The 27882-nt window shown below is 44.5% G+C and overlaps 1 protein-coding gene across 1 annotated transcript in view; it reads left to right on the top strand.

Moving 5' to 3' along the window:
* ak9 (adenylate kinase 9) overlaps window positions 1-27882 on the top strand; it is a 404375-nt gene that overhangs the window by 122750 nt on the left and 253743 nt on the right. Inside the window, exons 13-15 of the mRNA XM_067985304.1 lie at window positions 9294-9450; window positions 13472-13574; window positions 25858-25940. Of these exons, the coding sequence (XP_067841405.1) occupies window positions 9294-9450; window positions 13472-13574; window positions 25858-25940 (343 nt within the window). The remainder of the gene's footprint in view (window positions 1-9293; window positions 9451-13471; window positions 13575-25857; window positions 25941-27882) is intronic.

Below are 27882 nucleotides of genomic sequence, written 5' to 3'. Positions count from 1 at the left end.
TCTAAACATGTCTTAGAGTGCCTGGAGGACCGCCCGCCAGCCCTATTTAAAGGGATCATGCAGAACTTACAGGTTAGTTGCAGGATTATTGCTTCTGGCTGCTGATGCATTTGTAACTGTTTTTGGCGGTCTCCTATACTTGAATATTAGGATGAGGGGACATAGCCTAACATTTAGAGCCAGGACGTGCAGGAGTGAAGTTAGGAAACACTCCTACACGCAAAGGGTAGTAGAAGTTTGGAATGCTCTTCTGCAAACGGCAGTTGGTGCTAGCTCAATTGTTAATTTTAAATCTGAAATTGTTAGATTTCTGTGAACCAAGGGTATTAAGGGATATGGGGCTATGGCAGGTATATGGAGTTAGGTCACAGATCAACCACGATCTCATTGAATGGCAGAACAGGCTCGAGGGGATAAATGTCACTGCCACATGCTGCCTCCTGTTATGCGCCACCTTCTCCTGCAAGATAGCGGGACGTGTGCCTGGGTAATTTGCCTGTCATGGTTGAATAGCTGCCAGTGTGTGTGGCCTGTGAGTTGTGGGTGTGCAGCTTGCAACAGTGGGAATGTGTAAGGGTGAGAGGAAGCATCTGATTGGAAGAGATGCATATTATTGAAAGAGTTTTTTGGTATGTGGGTGATGGGAGGTGTAGTGCATGGAGCAGTGGATGCGGCTCGTGGTGCAGTTGGTTTGGAGATGCCACTTGACAGTTGATCTCACTCACCTTGACCACTCGTGTCAATTGTAAACAATTTTACAACACCAAGTTATAGTCCAACAAATTTATTTTAAATTCCACAAGCTTTCGGAGGCTTCCTCCTTCGTCAGGTGACTCGTGTCAAAGCATTGAACTTCTTCCTACACTGCATCCATGTTCAAGGTGCTATGCGTTTGGCATTGACTGTGTCCCCTACTGCCTCCCACTGCCTTTTGATCATATGTCTGGAGGGTCTCTTGCTCTCCACCCCCCCCAGCCCCGCTGCAGATATAGGATGTCCTGCCTTCTGTTCCTTCTGTGCACCTCCTGCACCAAGGCCTCCAGTGCATCAGCAGAGAACCTTGGTGCACGCACTCTCGCAAGCCTGATACCAACTCGGGCTGGCAGATTGGTGAGTTTTTAAAAAATTTGTTCATGGGATGTGGGCGTCGCTGGCAAGGCCAGCATTTATTGCCTATCCCTAATTGCCCTTCTGGCATGCAGATTGGAGGATGTGGGATTCAATGTTTTAAAATAACTCATCAGTTTGTAAACATAGGAACGAGACCTATATCTGTGTTTTACATGTGCGATGTCTGATCTCCGTTCAGACTCTGTGCAGACCCGTACCTTATTTTTTAGCAAATAACAGGTACCAGCAACCTTTAAGAAATGCAGGCTGCCTTTAAGAGGTGCGGCCTGCCTTTAAGAGATTCGGGCTCCCCCTGCTGGTGGAACGTGCAAAAGTCCTTGAATCCTCGTGTCAATGCAGGTTGTTAACGCTTGGCTGAGGTAAGTGTTCAGACAGGACGAATGCCTCGCCCTGCCTGCGATGGAAGCACCGGCCATGGGTTAATCGCGGAATGCGATACCAGCGCCCGGTTTCAGGGGCTAACCCATTTAACCCCCACTATGTCCAGTTATGGTCCCCTCACCTGGTGGGTGGTATTGAGGCTTTGGAAAAGTTGCAGAGGAGTGCCACAAGAATAATTCCCAGTTTAAAACACCTTAGCTACCCAGATAGATTGAAAGAGCTTGGTCTATATACTTTAGAGAAGCAATTTGATTGAGATCTATAAAATAATGAAAGGACAGAATTGTTTGCACGTTGACATTATTTCAATAGACAAGGGCACGGTGGCAATGTGGTTCTGTTACTGGACGAATAATCCCGAGGCCTGGACTATTCTGGAATATAAAAAAACTAGTATCAGTATGGGGGCCATGAAACTACCGGATTGTCGTAAAAACCCATCTGATTCACTGATGTCCTTCAGGGAAGGAAACCTGCCGTCTTTACCTGGTCCAGCCTATATGTGACTCCAGACCCATAGCAATGTGGTTGATTCTTAATCGACCTCTGAAATGGCCTAGCAAGCCACTCAGTTGTACAATCTCGCTACAAAAAGTCATAATAAGAATAGCACCGGACACGACAAAGGCAAACCAAGCCCAGTCGACCCAGCAAAGTCCTCCTCACTAACATCTGGGGAATTGTGCCAAAATTGGGAGAGCTGTCCCACAGACTAGTCAAGCAACAGCCTGACATAGCCATACTCACAGAATCATACCTTTCAGCCAACGTCCCGAACTCTTCCATTACCATCCCTGGGTATGTCCTGTCCCACCGGCAGGACAGACCCACCAGAAGTGATGGTACAGTGATATACAGTCAGGAGAGAGTGGCCCTGAGAGTCCTTAACATTGACTCCGGATCTCATGGCATCAGGTCAAACATGGGCAAGGAAATCTCCTGCTGATTGCCACCTACTGCCCTCCCTCAGCTGATGAATCAGTCCTCCTCCATGTTGAGCACCACTTGGAGGAAGCACTGAGGGTAGCAAGGGCACAGAATGTACTCTGGGTTGGTGGACATCAATGCCTATCCCCAAAAGTGGCTCAGTAGCACCACCACTGGCCGAGCTGGCCGAGTCCTGAAGGAAATAGCTGCCAGACTGGGCCTGTGGCAGTTGGTGAGGGAACCAACAAGAGGGGAAAAATCTACTTGTCCTCGTCCTCACCAATCTACCTGTGGCAGATGCATCTGTCCATGACAGTATTGGTAGGAATGACCACGCACAGTCCTCGTGGAGACGAAGTCCCGTCTTCGCACTGAGGACACCATCCAACATGTTGTGTGGCACCACCACTGTGCTAAATGGGATAGATTCAGAACAGATTGAGCAGCTCAAAACTGGGCATCCATGAGGCACTGTGGGCCATCAGCAGCAGCAGATTTGTATTCCAGCACAATCTATAACCTCATGGCCTGGCATATTCCTCACTCTACCATTACCAACAAGCCAGGGGATCAATCCTGGTTCAATAAGGAGTGTAGAAGAGCATGCCAGGAGCAGCACCAGGCGTACCTAACAATGAGGTGCCAACCTGAAGCTACAACACAGGACGACATGCATGCTAAACAGCAGAAGCAACATGCTATAGACAGAGCTAAGCGATTCCACAACCAACGGATCAGATCAAAGCTCTGTAGTCCTGCCACATCCAGTCGTGAATGGTGGTGGACAATTAAACAACTAACAGGAGGAGGAGGCTCTGTAAACATCTCCATCCTCAATGATGGCAGAGTCCAGCCCGTGAGTGCAAAAGACAAAACTGAAGCGTTTTCTCTTCATTCGTTCATGGGATGTTGGCGACGCTGGCAAGGCCAGCATTTATTGCCCATCCCTAATTGCCATTGAGAAGGTGGTGGTGAGCCGCCTTCTTGAACCGCTGCAGTCCGTGTGGTGAAGGTTCTCCCGCAGTGCTGTTAGGAAGGGAGTTCCACAACTTTGACCCAGCGACGATGAAGGAACGGTGATGTATTTCCACGTCGGGATGGTGTGTGACTTGGAGGGGAACGTGCAGGTGGTGTTGTTCCCATGTACCTGCTGCTCTTGTCCTTCTAGGTGGTAGAGGTTGCGGCTTTGGGAGGTGCTGTTGAAGAAGCCTTGGTGAGTTGCTGCAGTGCATCATGTGGATGGTACACACTGCAGCCACTGTGCGCCGGTGGTGAAGGGAGTGAATGTTTAGGGTGGTGGATGGGATGCCAATCAAGTGGGCTGCTTTGTCCTGGATGGTGTCGAGTTTCTTGAGTGTTGTTGGAGCTGCAGTCATCCAGGCAAGTGGAGAGTATTCCATCACACTCCTGACTTGTGCCTTGTAGATGGTGGAAAGGCTTTGGGGAGTCAGGAATTGAGTCACTCGCCGCAGAATACCCAGCCTTTGACCTGCTCTTGTAGCCACAGTATTTATATGGCTGGTCCAGTTAAGTTTCTGGTCAATGGTGACCCCCAGGATGTTGATGGTGGGGGATTCGGCGATGGTAATGCCGTTGAATGTCAAGGGGAGGTGGTTAGACTCTCTTGTTGGAGATTGTCATTACCTGGCACTTGTTTGGCGCAAATGTTACTTGCCACTTATCAGCCCAAGCCTGGATGTTGTCCAGATCTTGCTGCATGCGCGCTTGGACTGCTTCATTATCCGAGGGGTTGCGAATGGAACTGAACACTGTGCAATCATCAGCGAACATCCCCATTTCTGACCTTATGATGGAGGGAAGGTCATTTTTGAAGCAACTGAAGATGGTTGGGCCAGGACACTGCCCTGAGGAACTCATGCAGCAATGCCCTGGGGCTATGATGATTGGAACATAGGAACGTAGGAACAAGAGTAGGCCATTCAGGCCCTCGTGCCTGCTCCGCCATTTGATAAGATCATGGCTGATCTGTGATCTAACTCCATATACCCGCCTTTGGCCCATATCCCCTAATACCTTTGGTTGCCAAAAAACTATCTATCTCAGATTTAAATTTAGCAATTGAGCAGTATCAATTGCCGTTTGCGGAAGAGAGTTCCAAACTTCCACCACCCTTTGTGTGTAGAAATGTTTTCTAATCTCGCTCCTGAAAGGTCTTGCTCTAATTTTTGGACTGTGCCCCCTACTCCTAGAATCCCCAACCAGCGGAAATAGTTTCTCTCTATTCACCCTATCTGTTCCCCTTAATATCTTATAAACTTCGATCAGATCACCTCTTAACCTTCGAAACTCTAGAGAATACAACCCCAATTTGTGTAATCTCTCCTCGTAACTTAACCATTGAAGTCCAGGTACCATTCTAGTAAACCTACGCTGCACTCCCTCCAAGGCCAATATGTCCTTCCGAAGGTGCGGTGCCCAGAGCTACTCACAGCACTCCAGGTGCGGTCTAACCAGGGTTTTGTATAGCTGCAGCATAACTTCTGCCCCCTTGTACTCTAGTCCTCCAGATATAAAGGCCAGCATTCCATTAGCCTTCTTGATTATTTTCTGCACCTGTTCATGACACTTCAATGATCTATATACCTGTACCCCTTGGTCCCTGTTTTTAACTTTTTACCATTTAGAAAGTACCCTGTTCTATCCTTTTTTGATCCAAAGTGGATGACCTCACATTTGTCTACATTGAATTCCATTTGCCACAGTTTTGCCCATTCGCCTAATCTGTAAATATCGCTTTGTAATTTTATGTTTTCAACTCCACTGCATACAATGCCACCAATCTTTGTGTCATCGGCAAACTTGGAAATGAGACTTTCTATGCCTTCATCTAAGTCGTTAATAAACATTGTGAATAATTGAGGCCCCAAGACAGATCCCTGTGGGACTCCACTAGTCACATCCTGCCAATGTGAGTACCTACCCATTATCCCTACTCTCTGTTTCCTTTCGCTCAGCCAATTTCCTAACCAAGTCCGTACTTTTCCCTCGATTCCATGGGCTTCTATCTTAGCTAACAGTCTCTTATGTGGGACTTTATCAAATGCCTTCTGGAAGTCCATATAAATAACATCCATTGACAATCCCCTGTCCACTACTTTAGTCACCTCTTCAAAAAATTCAATCAGGTTTGTCAGGCACGACCTACCTTTCACAAATCCATGCTAGCTCTCTGTGATTAACTGAAAATTCTCGAGGTGTTCAGTCACCCTATCCTTCATTATAGACTCCAGCATTTCCCCCACAACAGGTGTTAGGCTAACTGGTCTACAATTCCCTGGTTTCCTTCTCTCTCCTTTCTTAAAAAGCAGAGTGACATGTGCAATTTTGCAATCTAGAGGGACAGTTCCTGAATCTAAAGTACTTCGAAATTGGCCTCTAAGAACCACTACCATCTTCCTTTGTGCTAGGTATGACTCCAGTCACTGGAGAGTTTTCCCCCTGATTCCCATTTACTTCAATTTTACTGGGGCTCCTTGGTGCCACACTCGGTCAAATGCTGCCTTGATGTCAAGGGCAGTCACCCTCATCTCAGCTCTGGAATTCAGCTCTTTTGTCCATGTTTGGACCAAGGCTGTAATGAGGTCTGGAGCTGAGTGGTCCTGGCGGAACCCAAACTGAGCATCGGTGAGCAGGTTATTGGTGAGTAAGTACCGCTTGATAGCACTATCGACGACACCTTCCATCACTTTGCTGATGATCGAGAGTAGACTGATTGGACGGTAATTGGCCGGATTGGATTTGTCCTGCTTTTTGAGGACAGGACATCCCTGGGCAATTTTCCACATAGATGCCAGTGTTGTAGCTGTACTGGAACAGCTAGAGGCGCAGCTAGTTCTGGAGCACAAGACTTCAGCACTACAGCCAGGATGTTGTCAGGGCCCGTAGCCTTTGCTGTATCCAGTGTACTCAGCCGTTTCTTGATATCATGTGGAGTGAATCGAATTGGCTGAAGACTGGTGGGGATATAGGGAGGAGGCCAAGATGGATCATCCACTCTGCACTTCTGGCTGAATATGGTTGCAAACGCTTCAGCCTTGTCTTTTGCACTCATGTGCTGGACTCTGCCATCATTGAGGATGGGGATGTTTGCAGAGCCTCCTCCTCCCGTTAGTTGTTTAATGGTCCACCACCATTCACAACTGGATGTGGCAGGACTGCAGAGCTTTGATCTGATCCATTGGTTGTGGAATCGCTTAGCTCTGTCTATAGCATGTTGCTTCCGCTGTTTAGCATGCTTGTAGTCCTGAGTTGAGGTTCACCAGGTTGGCACCTCATTTTTCGGTACACCTGGTGCTGCTCCTGGCATGCTCATCTACACTCCTCATTGAACCAGGGTTGATCCCCTGGCATGTTGGTAATGGTAGAGTGAGGAATATGCCAGGCCACGAGGTTATAGATTGTGCTGGAATACAATTCTGCTGCCGCTCTTGGCCCACAGTGCCTCATGGATGCCCAATTTTGAGCTGCTAGATCTGTTCTGAATCTATCCCATTTAGCACAGTGGTGGTGCCACACAACACGTTGGATGGTGTCCTCAGTGCGGAGACGGGACTTCATCTCCATGAGGACTGTGCGGTGGTCACTCTTACCAATACTGTCAAGGACAGATGCATTTGCAACAGGTAGATTGGTGAGGACAAGGTCAAGAAAGTTTTTCCCTCGTGTTGGTTCACTCAGCACTTGCCACAGGCCCAGTCTGGCAGTTTGCAACCATCTTCAGCCAGAAGTGCCAGGTAGATGATCCACCTCGGCCTCCTCCCGAAATCCCCATCATCACAGAAGCCAGTCTTCAGCCAATTCGATTCACTCCACATGATATCAAGAAACAGCTGAGTGCACTGGATACAGCAAAGGCGATGGGCCCCGACAACACCCCGGCTGTAGTGCTGAAGACTTGTGCTCCAGAACTAGCCGCGTCTCTAGCCAAACTGTTCCAGTACAGCAACAACACATGCATCTACCCGACAATGTGGAAAATTGCCCAGTTAAGTCCTGTCCACAAAAAGCAGGACAGTCCGATCCGGCCAATTGCTGCCCCATCAGTCTACTCTCAATCATCAGCAAAGTGATGGAAGGTGTCGTCGACAGTGCTATCAAGCGGCACTTACTCACCAATAACCTGCTCACCAATGCTCAGTTTGGGTTCCGCCAGGACCACTCAGCTCCAGACCTCATTACAGCCTTGGTCCAAACATGGACAAAAGAGCCGAATTCCAGAGGTGAGGTGAGACTAACTGCCCTTGACATCAAGGCAGCATTTGACCGAGTGTGACACCAAGGAGCCCTAGTAAAATTGAAGTCATTGGGAATCAGGGGGAAAACTCTCCAGTGGCTGGAGTCATACCTAGCACAAAGGAAGATGGTAGTGGTTGTTGGAGGCGAATCATCTCAGCCCCAGGACATTGCTGCAGGAGTTCCTCAGGGCAGTGTCCTAGGCCCAACCATCTTCAGCTGCTTCATCAATGACCTTCCCTCCTGCATGATTGCACAGTGTTCAGTTCCATTCACAACCCCTCAGATAATGAAGCAGACCATGCCCGCATGCAGCAAGACTTGGACAACATCCAAGCTTGGGCTGATAAGTGGCAAGTAACATTCGCGTCAGACAAGTGCAAGGCAATGACCATCTCCAACAAGAGAGAATCTAACCATCTCCCGTTGACATTCAACAGCATTACCATCGCCGAATCCCCCACCATCAACATCCTGGGGGTCACCATTGACCAGAAACTTAACTGGACCAGCCATATAAATACTGTGGCTACGAGAGCAGGTCAGAGGCTGGGTATTCTGCGGCGAGTGACTCAATTCCTGACTCCCCAAAGCCTTTCCACCATCTACAAGACACAAGTCAGGAGTGTGATGGAATACTCTCCACTTGCTTGGATGAGTGCAGCTCCAACAACACTCAAGAAGCTCGACAGCATCCAAGATAAAGCAGCCCACTTGATTGGCACCCCATCCACCACCCTAAACATTCACTCCCTTCACCACTGGCGCACAGTGGCTGCAGTGTGTACCATCCACAGGATGCACTGCAGCAACTCGCCAAGGCTTCTTCGACAGCACCTCCCAAACCTGCGACTTCTACCACCTAGAAGGACAAGAGCAGCAGGTGCATGGGAGCAACACCACCTGCATGTTCCCCTCCAAGTCACACACCATCCCGACTTGGAAATATATCGCCGTTCCTTCATCGTCGCTGGGTTAAAATCCTGGAACTCCCTTCCTAACAGCACTGTGGGAGAACCGTCACCACACGGACTGCAGCGGTTCAAGAAGGCGGCTCACCACCACCTTCTCAATGGCAGTTAGGGATGGACAATAAACGCCGGCCTTGCCAGCGACGCCCACATCCCATGAGCGAATAAAAAAAAAGTACTTTTGAAGTGTAGTCACTTTTGTAATGTAAGAAATGTGGCAGCCAATTTATGCACAGCAAGGTCCCACAAAAAGCAATGTGATAATGACCAGATAATCTGTTTTAGTGATGTTGGTTGAGATAAATATTGGTAAGGACACAGGGAGAACTCCCCTCCTCTTCTTCGAAATAGTGCCATGGGATATTTTTATGTCCACCTGAGAGGGCAGACAGGGCCTTGGTTTAATGCCTTATCTGAAAGACAGCACCTCTGTCAGTGCAGCACACCCTCACTCCTGCACTGAAGTGTCAGCCTGGATTTTGTGTTCAAGTCTTTGGAGTGGGACTTAAACCCACAACCTTCATGACTCAGAGGTGTGAGTACTACCACTGAGCTACAGCAGACATAATTGCAAGGATAGCAATGGAACTGAAATGCAATACAGTTATTTGTGACATGCTTGTTTTGCAGATTCATGAAGAACAAAAAGAGAGGAATCCTGATCATCCTATGGCAGGGGGTTGGGTGCTGGACCATTTCCCAGAAACGATACATCAATGTAAAGCAATGATAGAACTAGGTTTTGGTCCTGATAATATCTTCTTTTTAAATAACACTGTGGAGGATGGTAAGTAAACTAATTAACCAAATTGATTTTGCTTTTGTAGTAAAAGTAACATATTTACTAGCAGATCTTCTGTCGCATTGTTCGTCGTATTTTATAAGGATGGAACAATTCTGGGCTAGAAATTGAGCCGTTGTTTGGGCGCTACGCGGCCTCTTGAAGTGCCAAGATGGCATCTTGGCTGCACACGCATGTTTCTAGCGTGATGTGCGCCTGACACACCTTGGTATAGGTATTAGCGCTTGCACAGAAAGCAAACGCCCAGCAGCATGTAAAGTAAGGAGAAAATGGATACAATCAGTGTGCAACGTTGATTTAAAGTGATAAGTTCCAAAATGGTGTCTAATGCTCAACTCAAAGCACAGTCTTAACCATGACTATCTGAACATGTCTTAGAGTGCCTGGAGGAACCTCCCACCAGTGCTATTTAAAGGGAACATGCAGGATTTACAGGTTAGCTGTTGGATTATTACTTTTGGTTGCTGATGCATTTGTAACTGTTTTTGGAGGTCTCCTATACTTGAATACTAGGACGTGGGGACATTGCCTAACATTTAGAGCCAGGACGTGCAGGCGTGAGGTTAGGAAACGCTACTACACACAAAGGGTGGGAGAAATTTGGAAAGCTCTTCTGCAAAGGGCAGCTGATGCTAGCTCAATTGTGAATTCTAAATCTAGATTGATAGATTTCTGTGAACCAATGGTATTAAAGGATATGGGGCTAAGGCATTAAGGGCTAAGGTATTAAGGGATATGGAGTTAGGCCACAGGCCCACCATGATCTCATTGAATGGCGGAACAGGCTCGAGGGGCTAAATGCCACTGCCACTTGCTGCCTCCTGTTATGCGCCACCTTCTCCTGCAAGAAAGCGGGACGTGTGATGTGCCTGTCATGGTTGAATAGCTGCCAGTGTGTGTGACCTGTGAGTTGTGGGTGGGCGGCTTGCAACAGTGGTAATGTGTAAGGGTGAGAGGAAGCATCTGATTGGAAGAGTTGAGTACTGATGGAAAGAGTTTGTTGGTATATGGGTGATGGGGGGTGTAGTGCATGGAGCAGTGGATGCGGCTAGTGGTGCAGTTGGTAGGAGACACCACTTGACAGTTGACCTCACTCACCTTGACCACTCGTGTCAAAAGCATTGAACTTCTTCCTACACTGCATGCATGTTCGTGGTGCTATGCACCTGGCATTGACTTTGTCCTTCCACTGCCTCTCACTGCCTTTTGGGCATATTTCTGGGGGGCCTCTAGCGCCTCCCCCCCACCCCTGCGGATATAGGATGACCCTCCTTGTGTCCACCTCTTGCACCACGGCCTCTAGTGCATCAGCAGAGAAGCATGGTACACACTCTCGCAGGCCTGGTGCAAACTCAGATTGGCAGATTGGTGAGGTCTGGCTTGTAGATTGGGTGATGTGGGATTTAGTAGTGCGCAACCTTTATTCAGTGTTTTAACATAACTCATCAGTTTGTAAACATAGGGACGGGACCTATATCTGTGTTTTACGTGTGCGATGTCTGACCTCTGTTCAGACTCGGTGCAGACAGCAGACTGTTACTTTTAGCAAATAACAGGTACTGGCTACATTTTAGAGATTTTAGGAGACATCCTCCCTTTAAGAAATTGGGGCTCCCCCTGCTGGTGGAAAGTGTGCATTTCCTTGAATCGTTTTGTCAGGCTTAGTTTTTAGCGCTGCTGTCAGGTAAGTCCTCAGACCGGACGAATGTCTCCTCCTGCACTCGCTCCCGGTTTTGGGGGTTAACTAATTTAACCCCCTCTATCTTGTAACATACAATGTATTGTAATACAGTTAGTCTTCTGTGGTATTATTCACAGACAAAAAGAATCCTGGATTTACCTCCAGGAGGGTTAGGGCAGGACTTCCACCAACCGTGCTGACCTTTCTCTGATCCCAACCCATTTTCCTGGGTCGGACATGTTTGTCAGTGCAGGATGGGCTCCCAGTGCGACACCCCCCCCTCCCCCAGCAAGAAGTAATCCACCACTGCTAGGGGAGGAAAATACAGCAGTGTGGCAACAGTACACCTGCTGCATCGCCCAGTTTAAAGGGTGCAGAAGAGCCCCAAAGACTACAGAACTAAATGATTTCAGGCCTAAAAAATGGTATGGTTTTGTTGCTTGAGGAGAGGGAGAGGTGTCTATTATTGGGCACTCTCCCTCTAAACAGGGGACTCAGCAGGCTTTCTGTTATTGCCCCAAGGTCTACTGCACTTCCATCCTGTTGGCCCCTTGGGTCAGTGGTAAACGCACCAGAAGGTAGTGAATTCCTGTGGATTTCTGGGCCCAGCTTCTCCACCATCGTTTACATGCAGTGCCAGCCACCTTCCTTGCTGGAGCAGGTGAAGGAAAATCAATGGTGGCACTGGCAGGATCGTGGATATGGTGGTTAGCCACAAATATTCTAATCTCATGACTAATGGAAGAGCAGTAAGATGGCTCCAAGGATTTTTCCTTCACTCAGGACAACAGTACCAGAGATTTCTTTGCCCAATCTCCACAGATGTCTTCAAAGGTGGTAAAAAGTCAGCAGGCCAAGGCTGCTGAGATCCCAAGCCCAGAGAAGTAGTATTCATGGATCTATCCCAGGACTCAGCATCCTGAGAGGATGGCCACTTTCGTCCCAAGAATCTCATGTTGAGCAGTTGTCCATATCTCAGACCCCAGGCACTCATGTGGCACTTAGAAGAAGTATTAGAAAAGGTCAAAGGAAAAATAGGAAAGTCGCTAAGGGAGTCCATGGGGAAGATTATCAGAAGTTCTTTTATCTTGAACAACCTTTTGAAATTGTTGGAGTTTGACAGATTTGGATAATGCCCATGATTGGTCTGAATGAAAAACGAACTATTTATAGAATAGAAAAAAAATGTATGTGGCCTGATGTCCTCCATGTGCCTTCTGCTTTTAATGAAGTAATTTGTGTCTTGAGGGAATATATGGGGTAAATCAATAGAGCAGCCTGATTTAATGGTAAGATGACAAGAATTAGAATAAACAATGTTAAAAAAGACACTGGCTTTGAAATGTTATCAAATGTAACAATCTGCAAAAACAAAATCAACTTTCAGTCAATGCTAAAGCTGCCTTGACAAAATGGCTTTCTCTATCAAAATTAATTTAACTTTCTGACAATGGCTAAATGGCTTTCTCTATCAAAATTAATTTAACTTTCTGCCACTGGCAGCCTCAATAAGTCATTAAAGCTGGTACCTCCAAAGATGTCATCAGCATTCATTCTTTAAAGAAAAAATTCAAAAGACAAAAAAAAACAAAATAAAACAAAAGGAAGTTAGGGCTAATCAAAACTCTTTGTAAAACTTTGATTTTTAATATGGGTCCTATAACAAGTGTTTAATCTGTAGGTCTCAGACCTTGAGTGTTAAAATTATTGCTTGTACTTATTCACCTCCTTCAGGAAATTAACTTGCAAGAGTCCATGATGGTGCATGTTATATACATCCTATTGGAAATGAACCAAGTAATATTTTTTCCTTCCATACTTAAGTTTAGAGCAGTGATATTAAATGATTGAGATGAGAAAAATATGAAATAAATTTTCATAAAATGGGCTACAAACGTATTAGGTCTGGAAGGCGCTATATAATTGCAAGTTGTTGTTGTTGTCTATTGTACTGCAAATCAGCCTATAAAAACACTGAGTTTCTTTCACCCAAACACTTCAATTTTCCAAAGGTATTTATGTACATATATTTTTTTAAACACAGCTTATGAACAATCTTTACTTAGCAATTTTAAACATACACAAATACTCTTGCATGTATACAGTGTTCAAGTATATAAAGTGATTTTGAAACTTTAAATTTGCATAATTTTGACATCTTGTTTTTTTTACTGATTATCTGAGGAACTCGAGGAAGATTTTGCCAATCTTTCAGATTTTGTTTCCCTGACGGTGCCAGAATATACCATGAAAGGTTGCTTTGATGATTGGTAAACTATCTTAAAATAGAATTCTGATGTTTCATATGTATCTTAATACCACCAGGAAAATTCCTCCTAAGCAGATTGTATAATTTACATAAAGATGAGGTTGATGCCAAGATAATCCTTAGACTTCAAAAAGAGGAAGAAAAAAAGAAACGTGAAAAGTGAGTAAATCGGTTTTTATCTATGTTTCTTATCTTATTGCTGCTTTTCTCTCTGTGTGTTTTGCTTTGTTTGTGTCTTTTTGTTTGTTTTATGTTTTTCTCTTTCTAATTTTGTTTCTGTTGGTGGTAAACGTGAGGTGGTAGAGATTGGGGATGGGCTTTTTGCTGGAAATTGGTAGTAGGTGATATAGGGTTAGATTCAGGGACAGCAATGGTGGCAAATGCAAGAGTGAAGTGAATATTATGAGTACAAAGGCGGGTGAGGGAGTATATTGAGTAGTAAGTCAGACTAAGAGGAAGTGGAGATGGAGGGAGGAAGAATAGCGTAAGCAGAAGATACGGTTGGGAAACAGTAATTTGTTTTTAAAGTGCTTATAACACAATAAATAAACAATAGGACTATAAGCATCTTAAACAGAAATTGCTGATCTGTAGCATGGCCTGGGAACCAGTGAAGAGGGAAGGTAGGTCAGGATGAGAGATGAGGCTGGGTCGTTAACTGTGTAGAGAGGGTTGGAGGCATGGATGCAGATTGAGGCCGCAGGCTGGGTAAGAAGAGAAAAAAAGCTGGGCACTGGTGGAGGAGTGGGGACTGGAAGGATCTTGGGCAGCGATGTAGGTGATGTAAGCTGGGAAGCAGCAATTTGGGTGAGACAGGAGGCAGATGGGAAGGGAAGGAAAGAGAGGTAGAGGGATGAGGCAGAAAGGGTGAAGGGAATTGGATATGGGATGAGGTGTAATGGGAGAGGAAGGCTAGAGGAGGGGATGGGGATAGGAGAGGGTAAGAGCGGAGCAAGAAGGGGAGAGGAAACAGAGGGGAGGGGGAGAGGACGAGGGGAGGGGAGAGCAGAAATAAGGGGAGGAGTAGGCAAGGAAAGAAAAATGAGAGAAGGGAAGGGGAGTAGAGGGGGATAAGATAGAGAGGGTAGAGGAGGAATTGGGAGAAGAGGTGGGAGAGCACTGGGATGGGGGAAGAGGAGGAGAGGGGGAAAATTAGTTGAAGGGGAGAGGAGGCGGAAGAAGAAAGAGGAAGGGTAGGGGAAGGAGTGGAGGGGGAAAGGTGTGAACGAGAGAGGGATAGGGAGAAAGGGGAAGAAAGGGAAGGGGAGAGAAATGAGGGAGGTGTGGGAATGGGAGAGGAGAGATGAAAAGGGAGAGAGGAGAAAGGGGAGGGGGAGGAAAGAAGTGGGAGGGAGAGGAGAGTGAGATATGGGATGAGGGGAAATGGAGGAAAGAGATTTAGGGGAGAGGGGAGGAGGAGGAGAAGGGGAGAGAGGTAGAGGGGAGTGAAGGAAAGAGGGATGTGTTGAGAAGGAGGGGAAAGGAGAGAAGGAGGTGAGGGGGTAAGGGATTGAAAAGGAAGGGAGGAGGGAGAGGGGGAGAGCAGAGGGAAGGGATAGTGGGCTGGATAGAAGAAAGAGGGGACAAGGAGAGAGATGGGGAGGAATGTAGGGAAAAGGGTGAAGGGGAGGGGAAGAGGGAGAGGAAGACGGGGAGAGAAGGGTGAAGGGAGAGGAGGCAAGGGGAAGAGAGGAAGGGAGAGATAGAAAAAGAGATAGAGAGGAAGAGGGAGTGAGAAAGGGAAGGAGTGAGGAGGAAATTGGGGAGGGAGAAGGAAGAGGGATAAGAAGGGGGATGGGGAGTGGAACTAGCGGGACAGGAAAAGGGAGGTGAAAAGCAGGGGAGAGGAGGGAGGGTGGGGAAGGGAAGGAAGGAAAATATAGAGAGGGAGGGAGGGTGTGGAGAGGAAGGAGAGGGGAGAGGTGGGGAAGTTTGCTTTAACGGGGAGTTGATTGTCACAGAGCTTCACTCGAAGGGTGGGGTCTGGTGGTGATTTTTTTCTGCCCCACGCAGGGGAGAGGGCTTGCATAGTTTTTTTTTTGTTTTGGGATTGTCCAGCGCCAGATCTTTCTCAGTGACTATTTTGTTTCCGCTTGCATGTTTCGTTTTAGGCTTGTGATTTTATGTTTCGCTGCTTACTTCCATGTTTTCGACTGCCACTTTTCGCTAATCTGGGAAATGCACTGTCTTTCAGGTTACAGATTGGGTGCTTCGGTTTTGGTTTTCTAACTGGATTTAGTGAGGCACATCAACCTTTCCAAGAATTTCATGATTTTCCAGACAACTTTGTTTGCATGCATGTCTTTATTTTTGCCACGTTCCTATGGCCATCTTTGTGCAGGCTCTGTTTGATCATGTCCTCCCACTTTGGGAGAACAAGATTGCCCTGATTTTTTTAAAATTTGTTTGGGAGGCTAGAATTTTTGGTGCTTTTTTTGTTTCTCTACTATTTTAAATAGCCATTTAAAAAAATGTTTACTGTTGCATTGTTTCAAAGGTGAATTAGTAATTTCTACTTTAGGTTTTCCTGTCACATAATGTTATGCCATGTAACATTTTGTTCACAGCTTGACTTACAGATGCAATACCGTTGGAATGTGATACCACTCCATTTTTAATACATAATAAATAGAGATGGATATACAATATTGAGTCTCCCATGGCATTGCTAATGTTTAGTCAGAGGCTACTCTGTTTTAGAACATGGGACTGCTTAGCCACAACAGCAATCACTACTGCTGCTAATAGAGTCAGAGTGGCTTCACACTGTTCCATAGTAGGGTTCTTTATGTTCTTTTTCCACTCGTCCCCTGCTTTAGGACCTTGGCTACATGGTGTCTCCAGGGGATTGTAGCCTTTTACATCAGGTCAAATTCCTGGCTATGCGTATTTTGTTGGTTTACATCAGAGACATTATATTGGGCCTCCAAAATTGGACAGTATGTTGCTGGGTGGGTATTTTGAATTATAGGGGGTGGGGGAACAGTTCAATATCAGCAGGTTACATGTAATGTTGGAAGAAGTGCTGGAGGAGGAATCTTGGGACCAAGATTATGGGCCAGCTTATGAATATTTTGTGATTCTTTTACTTGTTTGTTCAATGATCAATTTTGTTTTTAGGGATGTATGAAAACTATCATAGTAGTTGAACCTCAGAATCCTTTTGTGCTGGAAAATGATTATGTAGAATTTGACTTTGAGAGAATGGAATGGGGAGATAATTGAAATTGGAAGAAAGATTTCATACAGTATGATTGGTGAATAACAATAGTAGAAAATTACCAATTAGCAAGGGGAAAAACATCGACATAATTAATGAGTAATTAGAAAATTGACAGACACAATGATTACAACATAGATTAACAGAATTATATAGAACCTTGGTTAGACCACACTTAGCGTACTGTGCACAATTCTGATCTCCGTATTATAAAAAGGATATAGAGGCACTGGAGAAGGTGCAAAAAAGATTTACACAGATGATACCAGAACTGAGAGATTATACCTATCAGGAAAGATTGAACAGGCTAGGGCTCTTTTCTCTAGAAAAGAGAAGACTGAGGGGTGACCTGTTAGAGGTCTTTAAGATTATGAAAGGGTTTGATAGGGTAGACATAGAGAAAATGTTTCCACTTATGTGAGAGTCGAAAACTAGGGGCCATAAATTTAAGATAGCCACCAATAAATCCAATAGGAAATTCAGGAGAAACCTCTTTATCCAGCGAGTGGTTAGAATGTGGAACTTAGAATCATAGAAATTTACGGCACAGAAGGAGGTCATTCGGCCCATCTTGTCTGCGCCTGCCGAAAAAGAGCCAGCCTAATCCCACTTTCCAGTTGTAGGTTGCAGCACTTCAGGTGCATATCCAAGTACTTTTTAAATGCAATGAGGGTTTCTGTCTCTACCTCCCTTTCAGGCAGTGAGTTCCAGACCCCCAGCACCCATTGGATGAAAAAATTTCTCCTCAATTCCCCTCTAATCCTTCTACCAATTACTTTAAATCTATGCCCCCTGGTTATTGACCTCTCTGCTAAGGGAAATAGGTTCTTCCTATCAACTCTATCTGGGCCCCTCATAATGTTATACACCTCAATTTAATCTCCCCTCAGCCTCTATTGTTCCAAAGAAAACAACCCCAGCCTATCCAATCTTTCCTCATAGCTAAAATTCTCCAGTCCTGACAACATACTCGTAAATCTCCTCTGTAACCTCTCTAATTCAATCACATCTTTCCTGTAATGTGGTGACCAGAACTGAACGCAGAACTCTAGCTCTTGCCTAACTAGTGTTTTATACAGTTCTAGCATAACCTTCCCGATCTTATATTCTATGCCTCGGCTAATAAAGGAAAGTATCCCGTATGCCACCTTAACCACATTATCTACCTGTCCTGCTACCTTTAGGGATCTGTGGACATGCATTCCAAGGTCCCTCTGTTCCTCTACACTTCTCAGTATCTTGCCATTTATTGTGAATTCCCTTGCTGTGTTTGCTCTCCTCAAATGTATTACCTAACACTTCTCCGGATTGAATTCCATTTGCCACTTTTCTGCCCACCTGATCAGTCCATTGATATCTTCCTGCAGTCTACAGCTTTCTTCCTCACTATCATCCACATGGCCAACTTTTATTACATCTGCAAACTTCTTAATCACATTTAAGTCTAAATCATTGACCTAAACTATAAAACGTGATGGACCTAGTACTGAGCACTGAAAACAGCCTTCCAGTCACAAAAACACTCATCAACCATTACCCTTTGCTTCCTGCCACTGAGCCAATTCTGGATCCAACTTGCCACTTTCCCGTTGATCCCATGGGCTTTTACTTTTCTGACCAGTCTGCCATGTGGGACCTTGTCAAAAGCCTTGCTAAAATCCCTGTAGACTACACCAAATGCATTACCCTCATCGACCAACCTTGTAAGGTCTGCAGGTCTTATAGCAAGTAGGGTTTTTTAGTGAATCAAAATCCCTAGTGTAGTTAACATTCTCTAAATTAAGAGTAATTTAAAGGAGTAAACTCCTTAAAGGGAGTAACTAACAAGCTTAATCTAAGGCAAGTCATGGCAGCAGAGCTCGCACCCGTGATATGCTCATCTATGTGGGAAGTCATGGACACTACAGGTGTCCCTGCCGACCATGTGTGCAGGAAGTGTGTCCAACTGCAGCTACTGGCTAAACGCATTTCGGAGCTGGAGCTGCAGGTGGATTCACTGTGGAGCATCCGCGATGCTGAGATTATCGTGGATAGCACGTTCAGTGAGGTGGTCACACCGCAGGTAAAGATTACGCAGGCAGAAAGGAAATGGGTGACCGCCAGGCAGAGTAAAAGGACTAGGCAGGTAGAGCAGGAGTCCCCCAGGGCCATCTCCCTCTCAAACAGATATTCCGCTTTGGATATTGTTGGGGGAGATAACTTATCAGGGGAATGCAGCAAGAGCCAAGATCGTGGCACCACGAGTGACTTAGCTGCACAGGAGGGGAAGAAAAAGAATGGGAGAGCAACAATGATAGGGGATTCCATCGTAAGGGGAACAGATAGGCATTTCTGCGGTCACAGACGTGACTCCAGGATGGTATGTTGCCTCCCTGGTGCTAGGGTCAAGGATGTCACGGAGCGGCTGCAGGACATTCTGAAGGGGGAGGGTGAACTGCCAGAGGTCGTGGTCCATATCGGTACCAACGACATTGGTAAAAAAAAAGGGATGAGGTCCTGCAAGCAGAATATAGGGAGTTAGGAAATAAATTAAAAATCAAGACCTCTAAGGTAAGCTCAGGATTACTCCCAGTGCCACGTGCTAGCAAGAGCATAAATAGGAGAATAGACCAGATGAATCCGTAGCTTGAGAGATGGTGTAGGAGAGAGGGGTTTAAATTCCTGAGGCATTGGGACCGATTCTGGGAAAGGCGGGACCTGTACAAGCTGGATGGGTTGCACCCAAGCAGAACTGGGACCAATATCCTCTCGGGTGTATTTACTAGTTCTGTTGGGGAGGGTTTAAACTGGTATGGCAGGAGGATGGGAACCATAGGGCAGGTACAGATAGGACAAATTCAGACCAGGAAATGGGAAGTAGAAAAGCAGTTAGTGACGTAGTTGGCGACTCAGAAAGGCAAAAGAAGGAAAGGTTAAATAGTGTTTAGCACAGAAATTTGACGGGGTTAAAGGGTATGTACGTCAATGCAAGGAGTATTACAAAAAAAGCAGATGAGCTAAAAGCACAGATAGACACATGGCAGCATGAAATCATTGCTAGAACGGAAACCTGGCTTAAAGAGGGGGATAATTGGCAGCTCAATATCCCTGGATATAGAGTTTTCAGGCAGGATAAAGTGGGTGATAAAAAAGGAGGGGGGTAGCATTATTGGTTAAAGAATCAATTACAGTTGTGAGAAGGGATGATCTGCTAAATGGATCATGAATCGAGGCCATATGGGTTGAGCTAAGAAATAAAAAAGGGGCAGTCACACTACTAGGAGATAGAAAAACAAATATGTAGGCAAATTTCTGAGTTCAAAAATAAGAGGGCAATAACAGTTGGGGACTTCAACTACCCTAACATCAACTGGGATTCAAACAGTGTGAGGGGCACAGAGGGTGCAAAATTCTTGATCAGTGTCCAGGAAAACTTTTTTAGCCAGTACGTGACAAGCCCAACAAGAGGGGATGCAATTCTAGATTTAGTCCTGGGAAATGAAGATAGGCAAGTGGGTGAAGTGACAGTGGGTGACCATATTGGGGATAGTGACTACAATTCAGTTAGTTTTTAGCATTCTTATGGAAAAGGTCAGAGTTAAATCAGGAGTAAACGTTTTAAATTGGGGGAAGGCAAATTTTACAGAACTAAGAGGTGATTTGGCAGAAGTGGACTGGACACAACTACTTGAGGAGAAATCAGTGGCAAGCCAGTGGGAGGCACTAAAAAGTGAAATTCTACGGTTACAATGCAGACACATCCCCTCAAAGAAAAAGGGTGGCACTGCCAAATTTAGAACCCCCGGTTGTCTAGAAGTATACGGGGCAAGATAAAGCAGAAAAAGAAAGCTTATGACTGTCACAGAAAACTAAATACTGCAGAAAGCCTAGAGGAGTATAGAAAGTACAGGGATGATGTAAAAAAGGAAATAAGGAAAGCAAAGAGAGGGCATGAAAAAATATTAGTTCGTAAGATTAAAGAAAACCCAAAGATGTTTTATCAGTGCATTAAGAACAATAGGATAGCTGAGGAAAAGGTGGGACCTGTCAGGGATGATAAGAGTAACTTGTGTGTAGAAGCAGAGAATGTGGGTAGGGTTTTAAATGAATATTTTATCTCCGTATTCACAAAGGAAAGGGATGATCCGGACTTAGTTAGTTAAAGAGGAGAGGTGTAAAATATTGGATAAGGTAAACATAACGAGAGAGGAAGTACTAGAGGGACTGGAATCCTTGAAAGTTGATAAGTCACCAGGGCCGAATGGATTGTTTCCGAGGCTATTGAAGGAAGCCAGGGAGAAAATAGCGGATGCTCTGAGGATCATTTTCCAATCCTCACTAGATACAAGGGAGGTACCGGAGGACTGGAAGACTGCAAACGTAGTACCATTGTTTAAAAAGGGTACGAGGGAAAGGCCGAACAATTATAGGCTGGTCAGTCTTACCTCAGTGGTGGGCAAACTATTAGAATCAATACTGAGAGTTAGGATAAACTGTCACTTGGAACGGCATCATTTAATCAGGGATAGTCATCATGGATTTGTTCAGGGAAGGTCATGCCTTACAAATCTGATTAAATTCTTTATGGAAGTGACAAGGAGGATTGATGAGGGTAGTGCAGTGGATGTTATCTACATGGATTTTAGTAAGGCATTTGACAAGGTCCCACATGGCAGAAAGTTAAAAGCCCATGGGATACAGGGAAATGTGGCGAATTGGATCCAAAATTGGCTCAGTTCAGGAAACAAAGGGTAAAAATCAATGGATGCCTTTGCGAATGGAAATCCGTTTCCAGTGCTCAGTGTTGGGTCCCTTGCTGTTTGTGTAATATATTTATGATTTGGACTTGAATGTAGGGGGCATGATTGGCAAATTTGCAGACGACACAAAAATTGGCCGTGTAGTTGATAGTGAAGAGGATAGCTATAGACTGCAAGAAGATATCAATGGGTTGGTGGAGTGGGCGGAAAAGTGGCAAATGAAGTTCAACCCGGAGAAGTGTGAGGTAATGCACTTAGGGAGGGCAAACAGTAAAAGGGAATACGCAGTAAAGGGGAATATATTGAGAGGGTTAGAAGAAGTGAGAGACCTTGGAGTGCATGTGCACAGGTCCCTGAAGGTGGCAGTACAGGTAGATAAGGTTGTGAAGAAGGCATACGGAATGCTGTCCGTTATTAGCCGAGGTATAGAATACAAAAGCAGGGATGTAATGATGGAACTATATAAAACGCCGGTAAGGCCATAGCTGGAGTATTGTGCGCAGTGCTGGTCACCACATTACATGAAGGACGTAATTGCTCTGGGGAGAGTGCAGAGAAGATTTACAAGAATGTTGCCAGGGCTTGAAAATTGCAGCTACGAGGAGAGATTGGATAGGCTGGGGTTGTTTTCCTTGGAGCAGAGGAGGCTGAGGGGAGACTTGATTGAGGTGTACAAAATTATGAGGGGCCCAGATAGAGTAGGCAGGAAGTAGCTGTTTCCCCTAGCGGAGAGTTCAAGAACTAGAGGACATAGATTTAAGCTGACTGGCGGAAGGATTAGAGGGGATATGAGGAAAAACTTTTTTACCCAGAGGGTGGTGGGTGTATGGAACTTGCTGCCCGAATTGGTGGTAGAGGCAGGGACCCTCAACTCTTTTAAAAAGTACCTGGACCCGCACCTAAAGTGCTGTAAGCTGCAGGGCAACAGACTGGGTGCTGGAAGGTGGGATTAGAATGGACGCCTGGTTGTTCTTCGAGCCGACGCGGACACAATGGGCCAAATGGCCCCTTTCTGTGCTGTATCTTTTCTATGGTTCTATGGTTACCTGCTCAAAAAGTTCAATCAAGTTAGTCAGATGTGAGCTTCCCTTAACAAATCCATGCTGACTGTCCTTGATTAATCCGTGCATTTCTAAATGACGATTAATACTGTCCCTCAGAATTTTTTCCAGTAATTTGCGCACCACTGATGTTAAGGTGACTGGCCTGTAATTACTGGGCCTACCCCTTTCTCCCTTTTTAAACAACGGTACAACGTTAGCAGTCCTCCAGTCCTGCGGCTCCACACCTGTAACCAGAGAGGATTGGAAAATGATGGTCAGAGCCTCCGCTATTTCCTCCCTTGCTTCTTTTAACAGCCTGGGATACATTTCATCCAGGCCTGGCAATTTATCTACTTTCAAGGATGCTAATGCCCTTAATATTTCCTCTCTCACTATGTTTACCCCATCCAATATTTCACACTCCTCCTCCTTAACTACAGTGTCTGCATCATCCCCCTCTTTTGTGAAGATTGATGCAAAGTATTCATTAAGAACCATACCCACGACTTGCTACCATAAGGAATAATTGAGGTGAATAGCATAGATGCATTTAAGAGGAAGCTAGATAAACATATGAGGGAGAAACAAATGGAAGGTTATGCTGATAGGGTCAGATGAAGAGGGGTGGGAGGAGACTTGTGAGGAGCATAAACACCAGCATAGACCAGTTGGGCCGAATGGCCTGTTTCTGAGCTGTAAGTTCTATGTAATGTACACAATAGACATAAGACATTTTATTATGAAGATATTGATAATTTTTTTCTTAATATGTTTTCTCTTTCTTGCATCTCTTGTTTCACACAACTGCCCTGATCAAAATGATGAGCTCAGTGTTTGCTATCAGACTTCTGCTAGTACCATTCTTCAGCTGTAGAGGTGTGTGAAAGCCAGGGATGACTAGTCCTCTTTAGGGAACACTTGGCCTTTACATAGTACCACCTAAGGCACAGATTAAGAACTCAAAAAATGTGGGAAATTATGGGTTTGAACCAGTTACTACTTTTAGTAATATACAGTGTTCACTTTTGTCATTCCCAGTCATATCTTCTGCTCCAGGCATAAATTTCTTCTATTCAGGATCAAATCTTTCATAGTTATTATAATGTAAACATTTAGTCACATGGGAGTCAATACAAGAAACCAAGTGCTTTAGTTATTCATTTCTCCAAGTTTTGTTTTTTTAATATGGATTCCATATTAAAGTTTTTATATCTTCCGTAATTCACCATTCTCAACATACTACAACAAAAAACCCGGGTTGACAACATAGAAAATCAGAGGATACGATTGCTTTAAGAAAGAAAGAACTTAAATTTATAAAGCACCTTTCATGACCTCAGGATATCCCAAAGCACTTTACATTCAATTAAGTAGTTTTGAAATGTAGTCGCTGTTGTAATGAAGGGAAACGCAGCAACCAGTATGCGCACAGCAAGGTCCCACAAACAGAAATTAGATAAATGACCAGATAATCTGCTTTAGTGAAGTTGGTGGAGGGATAAATATTCGTCTGTATACCAGAACTCCTTACTTTTCTTCTAATAGTACCATGTGATCTTTAAGCCTACCTGAGAAGGCAGATGGGACCTTATTTCGAAAGACGGCACCGCTGACAGTGCAGCACTCCCTCAGTATTACATAGGAACAGGAGTAGGCCATTCAACCCCTTGAGCCTGTTCTGCCATTCAATGAGATCATACTGATCTGTATCGTAACTCCATTTACCTGACTTGGCTCCATATCCCTTAATACCCTTGGCTAGCAAAAATCTAGCGATCTCAGATTTAAAATTATTAATTGAACTAGCATCTACTGCTTTTTGTGGAATAGAGTTCCACACTTCTACCACCCTTTGTGTGAAGAAGTATTTCCTAACTTCTCTCCTGATGTTGAAGTGTCAAATTAGATTATGTGCTCTAGTCTTTGTTAGGGGGCTTGAACCACAACCTTCCGACATATAGGCAAGGTGCTACCACTGAGCCAAGTTGTTTTGGTGTTATCATGTCACCACACCATATCACCGTTACAATTTTCCTTTCCTGTGCCAATTCAAGATGCCTCCTGTAGACTGATTTATCAATTCTTTCCCTGTTGTTAGCAATTAGATGTTTCTTCTGTTGCTTAATAAAGAAAATCGTTATGTGTATTTTCTTGCTTTTCTTTAAAGAGATCATAAATCCAATATTTAATTTTCCCAAATTATAGAATCATTGAATTTTACAGATCGGAAAGAGGCCATTCAGTCCTTCACGCCTACGCCGAAAGAATTATCCACCTAGTTCCATTACCCATACCCTTTAAAAAATGTATTTTTCAAATATTTATCCACTTCCCTTTTAAAAGCTATTATGGATCCTGCTTCCATCATTGATTCTGGTATGACATTCCATGTTTCTAACAACCCTTTGTACATATAAAAAAAAATCTCCTAATCTCTCCCTTTTTCTTTTGGTGATGATCTTAAATTTATGCCCTTAGTTACTAGCTCACCAACCAGTGGAAATGGGTTTTCTCTATTTACCTTTATCAAACCCTTCATAATTTTGAGCACTATTAAATCTAATTTTAACCTTCCTTGTTCTAATGAAAACAGCCCCAGTTTCTTAGATCTCTTTTCATAATTTAAGCCTCTAACCCCTGGTGTGCATTTTCTACAGCATTATCAACTTATCCTATTTTAAAGATTTATGTTTCTGCTCCTCCATTCATTTTAACATTTTACCATTTAGTATATATTTCCTGTTGTAGACATTGTTTGCATATATGTATGATTGATAAGTCTTTTTGAGTTGCAGAGGCATATATTTAAATTGCCTTTGCCCCAATAATTTTCTTGAAAAGTCTTTCTCAAACTGTCTCTTCAAATTAAGTAGTCTACTTGAAGCTGTCAGAATAAGATAAATAAGCCAGAAAGACATCATGGATGGTCAGCAACAAACAACCAGGTTAATGATCAGGGACCTTTTCTCTGGTCCTGTTTACATTGAAGTTTAGCAAGGAGGAATAGTTAAGTCTATAACAACTATAAATCTGCAGTGTACCGTTGCTTTTGCTCACCTATCCATTTACTTTTTAATACATCTGTTGGACCATTCATAGCCTAAGCCATTGTCCAGTAGAGTTTCACAAAGGAGAATTCATATAAGTAGGACAGGGCGGGGGTTGGGGGGATGGTGAAAAGGCAAAAGGCAGGAAGCTTTTCAAAGAGAGGGATGGATGTAGCAAGGCAAAGTGATTTTGACAGAATTCCAGAGGACGGGTAATAGTGCTATTTCGTCAGCTTCTGATGGTAAAAAAAGGGAGTAGGAAATGAACAGTAATTCAGACGCAGATATTATAATATGACACGAGGGAATTAATTTTAATAAAATTGTTCAGTGTTTTCTGAGAATTGTACAGGAATTAAAGCTGACAGTTGTGATGATGTGCTGTTTCCATAGACAAGCCGCAGTAGATGCTTTAAGACAAACAGAAGCAGAAAACCAACAGGCAGCATCAAAGGAGATGAAAGAGGAAAATGAAGGTATGTAGCTTTATTAAAAGAAATTCCACAATAGATTACAATGTGTTATAAATCCGTGCTAATTTTATTAATTTTTTAACTTGCGCAGTTGATCCTAGTGATATCCCAAAGCCTCAAAAAAGCATCAACTTTGAATTACAGTATACTACTCTTATTTCAAAGTTGCTTAATTCAAATTAGCTAGTAATTAATTTTTGGCAATAAATTCCCACTTTGCTGTCCTATTAACATTGTGTAATTCAAAATTATTGGATAAATTTTTTTAGTGCACAATATGACTGCATTACAAGGAGTGGATTAATTTGCTGAAAAGCTATAAGATTGAGGGGAGCTGCTGAGTAAAGACTCACACAAAAGGAATAAAATTCTGTAGGAGCAAGTCCTCTGTTGATCATTCTTATGCACCTAATATATAGTCTCAGAACAGTATGATAGACCTTTAGGAGTAGACTGTCCAGCTACATACTCAGTAGCAGTGTATTGAATGTGGAAACCAAAAAAGAAAAAGACAAGAAAAATATAATTCAAAAAGAGAACCCTGAAGGCAGAAAAGGTTAGGTAAAATTAACCTTGGTGCACATACTCTCACAGGCCTGGTATAAACTCGGATCGGCAGATTGGTAAGGTCTGGCATGCAGATTGGAGGATGTGAGATTTAGTAGTGCGCAACCTTTATTAAATGTTTTAACATAACTCATCAGTAAACATATGTAGGAAAGCTAGAATACTATAGACTACTACTTAATGGAATTTAACTCTGTTTAAAAAAAAACTCTACACTGTAAAAATGTTGACAAATTAGCATTTTTTTTATTCATACATGGGATGTGGGCGTCACTTGCAAGGCCAGCATTTATTGCCCATCCCTAATTGCCCTTGAGAAGGTGGTGGTGAGCTGCCTTCTTGAACTGCTGCAGTCTGTGTGGTGAAGGTACTCCCACAGTGCTGATAGGTAGGGAGATCCAGGATTTTGACCCAGCGACGATGAAGGAACGGCGATATATTTCCAAGTCAGAATGATGTGTGACTTGGAGGGGAATGTGCAGGTGGTGGTGTTCCGATGCATCTGCTGCCCTTGTCCTTCGAGGTGGTAGAGGTCACTGGTTTAGGAAGTGCTGTCGAAAGAGTCTTGGCGAGTTGCTGCAGTTGCTGTAGCCACTGTGCACCGATGGTGGAGGGAGTGAATGTTTAAGGTGGTGAATGGGTTGCCAGTCAAGCGGGCTGCTTTGTCCTGGATGGTGTCAAGCTTCTTGAGTATTGTTGGAGCTGCACTCATCCAGGCAAGTGGAGAGTATTCGATCACACTCCTGACTTATGCCTTGTATGGGGAGTCAGGAGGTGAGTCACTCGGCTCTGACCTGCTCGTGTAGCCACAGTATTTATGTGACTGGTCCAGTTAAGTTTCTGGTCAATGATGACCCCACAGGATGCTGATGGTGGGGGATTCGGCGATGGTAATGCCATTGAATGTCAAGTGGAGGTGGTTAGACTCTCTCTTGTTGGAGATGGTCATTGCCTGGCACTTGTCTGGCACGAATGTTACTTGCCACTTATCAGCCCAAGCCTGGATGTTGTCCAGGTCTTGCTGCATGCGGGCACGGACTGCTTCATTATCTGAGGGGTTGCAAATGGATCTGAACACTGTGCAATCATTAGTAAAATCCCCACTTCTGACCTTATGATGGAGGGAAGGTCATTGATGAAGCAGCTGAAGATGGTTGGGCCTGAGGAACTCCTGCCACAATGTCCTGGGGCTGAGATGATTGGCCTCCAACAACCACTACCATCTTCCTTTGTGCCAGGTAGGACTCCAGCCCCTGATTCCCATTGACTTCAATTTTACTAGGGCACCTTGATGCCACACTCGACCAAATGCTGCCTTGATGTCAAGGGTGGTCGCTTTCACCTCACCTCTGGAATTCAGCTCTTTTTTCTATGTTTG

This window comes from Heptranchias perlo, chromosome 5 (assembly GCF_035084215.1).
Source record: "Heptranchias perlo isolate sHepPer1 chromosome 5, sHepPer1.hap1, whole genome shotgun sequence".
Taxonomy (NCBI): domain Eukaryota; kingdom Metazoa; phylum Chordata; class Chondrichthyes; order Hexanchiformes; family Hexanchidae; genus Heptranchias; species Heptranchias perlo.
Note: the sequence above shows the minus strand (reverse complement) of the source record. Positions and strands in the feature narration are given on the sequence as shown.